This window comes from Cavia porcellus, unplaced genomic scaffold (assembly GCF_034190915.1).
Source record: "Cavia porcellus strain 051 isolate PalLab524CR breed Dunkin Hartley unplaced genomic scaffold, mCavPor4.1 scaffold_6, whole genome shotgun sequence".
Taxonomy (NCBI): domain Eukaryota; kingdom Metazoa; phylum Chordata; class Mammalia; order Rodentia; family Caviidae; genus Cavia; species Cavia porcellus.
In genome coordinates this window covers 23228851-23233965 of record NW_026947489.1, presented here as the reverse complement: position 1 = coordinate 23233965, position 5115 = coordinate 23228851, and the positions used below count along the sequence as shown (strand labels likewise).

At 50.7% G+C, this 5115-nt stretch overlaps 1 protein-coding gene across 1 annotated transcript; it reads left to right on the top strand.

Annotated features, from left to right (window-relative positions):
- Window positions 1–1002: 1002 nt before the first annotated feature.
- On the top strand, window positions 1003–5115 carry LOC134476226 (uncharacterized). The gene is made up of 5 exons (XM_063249689.1): window positions 1003–1231; window positions 2843–2860; window positions 3761–3778; window positions 4104–4305; window positions 4484–5115. Exons 2-5 carry the CDS (start codon window positions 2843–2845, stop codon window positions 5113–5115), a joined length of 870 nt encoding a protein of 289 aa, XP_063105759.1. The 5' UTR covers window positions 1003–1231.

Here is a 5115-nt window from a genome sequence, read left to right as displayed (position 1 = left end):
GATTTCCTACTGTTCATTTTTTTTTCTGCAAATCTGTATAACTTGTACCCTTTCTTTGCTTTTTTTTTTCTTTTCTCCTTAAATAAAATTTAAAAAAAAAAAAAAAAGAGTTAAGTAGTTATAATCCCTAGAGAAACCACTAAAAAAGAGAGATAGTTAAATATCAATAATAATTAAAATTGAATTCTTAATTCAGGAGAACAAAGGAACAAAAAAAAGAAGGAAAAACAAAACAAATGAATAATGGTAGATCTAAATCAGTACATATTTAGTGTAAAACTAAACTACATATTTAGTGTAAAAAGGCAGACAAGACCCAAATGAACGTAAAAAGCAAGACTCAATTATATTCTACCTGAGGCATAAGCTGTTGGTAGTCCCAGGAACTTGGGAGGCTGAAGTGGGAGGATCACTTGAGCTCAAGAGTTTCTGACTGAGCTGGGCAACATAGTGAGATCCTGCCTCCAAAACAAATATAAAAACGTAAATCGATTGAAAGTAAATGAGTGAGAAGAGACGGATGGAAATGATGTGTGTATTAGCAGATAAAAAGGACTTCAAGCATAGCAGAGATGCAGAGGAATATTCATGATAATAAAAGGTTAGTTCATCACAAAGACTTAACAAAATCCTTGACCGACTTAAAGGAAAAAAATAGACAATCTCACAATCATAGTCATCTCAATATTCTCTTTCTCTTGACAGAAAAGCGATACAAGAAATTAGCAAAGTCACAGCTGATCTGAACACTGTCAGCCACCCTGACCTAATTGATGCGCACAGAATACTACACCCTAATCTACAAAATACACACTTGCAACTGTGGATGCTGTGTTTAGCAGTACACATTAACCCATAAAACAAACCTCCTTAGATTTAGAGGACTGAAGTTGTGTACTGTACTAACCTCAGTAGGGGATAGCAGGGAGGTGACTGAGCACCCTGCAGGCCCGGCCCGTGAAAGCTGAGGGGTGGTGCTGAGAGCAAGGCTGGGGTAGGAATCAAATCAGAATGGGGGGAAAGAGGACATCAGTTATGCACCTGGACTGCAGCCCTGCTAGGGAGGAGCTGCAGCCATCAGACCAGTTGGGGCAGTGATGCCTTAAAGGGCTCCAGGCCTTCCTGCTTGGCCCCTTTATCTGCCAGAGGGAAGGATAGTTTGCTTTCCTTGCTCTCGCCACAGAAGAACGACTCTCAAGGTGTGGATGTTTGGGCTGCTAAACACAGCACGGTGAGTTTGTTTGGGCTGGAGACTCAGATTCAGGTGGGATCAAAGCCCCAAGGAGGAAAGAGGGCTGGAGCAGGTACACTGCCTCCTCTACACCAGCAGAGTACTCTGGCTGAAGGTGACATTGGCTGGGAGCCCTGAGCTCAAAGCCTTGCTTTCCACAGAGCCACCCTTTGTCCAGGACTGGGCTGAGGGGTAAGGGAGGAAGACGGAAGATCAGGCCAGATCATGGCGGGGGGCTGCCACCAAGGCCCCACAAAAGAAGTGGACAGGGCCTTACTGTGTTGAGGCAAGGGCCTTGCCTGAAAAGATAGGGTGCTGGATCCCAGAGAAACTGCCTTTCACACCCACTACTCTGTTCTGCTGAAGGACTTAGTCAAAGTGAGATGAAGGGGGTTCAGGTCCCCAAACAGAGACCCCCAGTGGGATGGGCAGCTGTCAGCTAGGGGCTACGAGATTGGGACACTGTCCTGTGGGCTCTTACAGCTCTGCGGCCTTTCTCCCATTCTTTATTAGGAAGGGAACAGTGTTTAGCTAAATGAAAGCCAAATGGAAGGTGACTGTTTCTGCAGGCCAGGAAGGACAGGGGTCAGTACTTCTAGTGGTGGCCCTCCATGGCAGCAGTGTGAGATCAGTCATCCTGTGCAGTGGCTAGGGAGCCAGCCCACCTCAGCTTAAATCTTGGTTCTGCCACCTCCTAGCCTGTAACCTTAGCAATGTTCTCAAGCATCAGTTTGTTCTTCTGTAAAATGAGGATGACAACAGCAGTATCTCCGTGACACTGTGGTCAGGGCTAAGTGGGGCCCTAGCAGTCACCGGCAATAAATGCTATGACCATGTGAACACTAGGTCCCCTATTTGAAGTGGTATCTTTTTCAACATAGAATGTATTTTAATCTTTCCCATGATATTCATACCTGAGATAGAGAAGTGAACTCATATGCTGAACTGCAATGATGATATTTTTGCTCCTTTTATAAATGGCCTGAAGGGACATCTTGACTCAAAGTCCTGAAGCCCAGCTCACAGTAGCCAAAGTGCCTGTCGACCCACCCACACTGTGAACTTTCACAGGAAGAGTCAGGGTGGGGCCCTGCACCCCCCCCCCCCCGGGTCTTTCCAGCTGGGTGATTCCCTTTGAGCTCTGGGGCAGGGGTCAGAGGGAGGCCATCAGCCTCTGAGGGCTCATTGTTCTTCTCCTCTGAGCTGAGAAAGATGTATTCTCCCCACCCCTTCTCTTGCACCCAAATCTGCACGCTCAGGAGCAGACCATAGTTTGACAAACCTGCCCTCTTGCCTCACCCAGCTAACAAAGAGTTCTTAAAGCAGTACATGAATCCTGTGATGCCCAGTAGTCAAACCTCATTATCCCCAGTTCACAGATGAGGAAGCTGAGGCCCAGAGAGAGACAATGGCTTATTTGATATCCCATATAAAAAGGTAGTATAGCCAAAACTAGGTCTTTCAGACTATGACAGCGTTCCTGGGCAGACTGTGGGTGCACACATGTATGATCAGCTGCCACCATGCCAACAGACAGGCCACGGTATAGTGCAGGCCCTGAGCAGGCAGGCCAGGTGGTAATGGCTTTTCTCTCTTTCTCCCTCTCCCCAGATGAGCTTCAGCTCCCAGGTAATTGGAGTGGAAGTCCCTGGTTCATCTTGTCTTCACCTCAGGCAGAGGCCTGCTGCCTCAGCGGGGCCAGGGTGGTCACCCTCTTCCACAGCTGAGACCCTGTTTGGCCCAGTGGAATGGGGGAGACGGCAGCAGGAAGAAAGATACCTTCCCTACGTGGTGGTTGGTAGGAGAACATGACCTAAGATCAAAGAGCTGCTCATGTGATGGGTTGTCCCTGCAGCCTTCTGAGGTTAAGGGAGATGGAAGGAGAGAGACCTGAGCCTCAGACAGCCAACTGCCCAAGGTTTCCTACATTTCTAAGATGTGAGACTTTCAGTTTGGAAACATGGCAAGTCACAGACAGAACAGGATGAATTGGTTACCTGACTCTTCCACAGCTCCTAGTCAGAAGTAGAGGACACTGGACCAGCACTAGAAGGGCGGAGAATGACAGCTACACGGTGGCTGGCATTTTGCAGTGTGGTCTTGGGAAGTTCCTCACTTGTACCTGAGTCTTCCACCCCAGTCAGGCCTGCTGGAGTCAGACTGATCACCTTCCACAAAGATCCCCAGATTCCCACTCCCAGGCTTCCTGTCACATGGTAGGGCTCAGGGCCTCAGTAGTCTCTTCCTCCACCTACTTTCCCAGGCTCTGAGGCCAGAGCTTAGGCATAGTCCAGCCCATGGGACTATCCTAGGTCCTCAAAGCTCTCCAGTCCCTGTAATGACAGGAGAAATCTAAGCTAACATGACAATACCTAAGCTGTGTACACACTGGTGAGGCCTGGGAACCTCAATTTTCTGATCCTAAAAATGAGGATACTGTAGTCATTTTGTAGATTTGATGTTTGCTGCCAAGGTTGCTGGACATGGGGGGAAGGGCCTGACCTCACCCAGGTTTTCCTGTCTCCTCAGGTTTCCTCCTCAACCCAGGTACCAGCTGGCACCCAAGCCCAGAGTTGATTCCAGGAGAGGCAAAATGGGAGATGGTCGGGGAGAGGAGCCTGGCAATGGGGTGCATGGCAAGGAGGTTCCAATTGCCAAGACCTGAGGTGTTCTCAGAGGTGACTCAGGCCAGAATGTATTTGTGATGTTCAAGCCTCTGGAGTCCCTTGAGGACAGGGAGACAGTGTGGGGCCCCAAGTCTGGTCTCTCTGAACCCCAGGCCTAGTCCCCAGCCATGATCAGAGGATGAGGGAGCTCCTCTCTCATCCTGGCCTTTGTTGACAACCTGCAATTCAGTCCCTCTCTCCTTCAGACCATGACTGGGGCAATCAACACCATTAAATTCTTCCTCTCTGAGGCCTTCCTTGGTCAGCAGTTTGAGGCTGTGGACATGGAGGCAAACAAGCCTGAGCCTGGAGACCTCTTCCTGTATAAGCTGCTGAACCCCGTGGGACACTGGTGCGGGGCCCACGTGGGCGTCTACTGCGGCCATGGAGAGATCATCCACTTTGAGGGTGAGGCTACAGGGTGCCCACCGGTGGGGGGTTACACCAGGATAAAGATCTGGGGTCTCAGAAGAGCGGGGTGGTTGGACAGCCCTCAGGTCATGAGGAAACATGGAAACTGGATGGAGGAAGTGAGGAGTCACTGGGCCCCGCTGGCTCTATTTGCGTCTGCTGGTGATCCCTACAGGTAAGCGTCCCAGCCGCAGTGGCCTGCACCAGTTCCTGGGCTCCTGGGAAGGCGTGGTGTGCAAACAGGGGCAGCGGGCGCTGCAGCGCTCCCGCCAGCTCTGGCGCGTGCTGCGGAGACGTGGTGGCGTGGACCACGCGGGGCTGGAGCGTCGAGTACGTGAGGCCATGACCATGGATCCCCCTACTTATCACCCCACGCGCTACAACTGTGTGCACTTTGCGCTGAGCCTGCTGGGCTTGGACAGGAGCTCAGGCTTGGTGAGTGCAGCTCTGCAGAGCCCCAACCCACTATCAGACATCCTTAACCAGCAAGCTCCTGCAGGCCCCGAGTCTTCCTGCCCCACTTCACCATGGCCACGCTTCTCCAACTTGTATCTGCTTTGCTCTGCCTGGCATGAAGCCTCCAGAAGCACACAACCTGACCATTTAAGGGTTCACCTCTCCAAAATCTCTCTGGACGTCCCCCAGCTTGCATATCCTGGCCACCGGCATGTTCTTCTGCCTGTCAATCTGCAAGCCAGATTCTGGGCAGCCTCACCATCACTCTATCTGAACCAGAACCTTCCTACCGAGTCAAGGTCCAGAGTTCTGGGTCCCACACCCATTACCTGCCAGGCCCACCAGTTCTAG

Bases quoted from the DNA above. Each gene is read 5' to 3' on its own strand.
- LOC134476226 (XM_063249689.1), top strand. The intron at 4,306-4,483 runs GTGAGGCTACAG...TGATCCCTACAG, and splicing joins AGAGATCATCCACTTTGAGG to GTAAGCGTCCCAGCCGCAGT.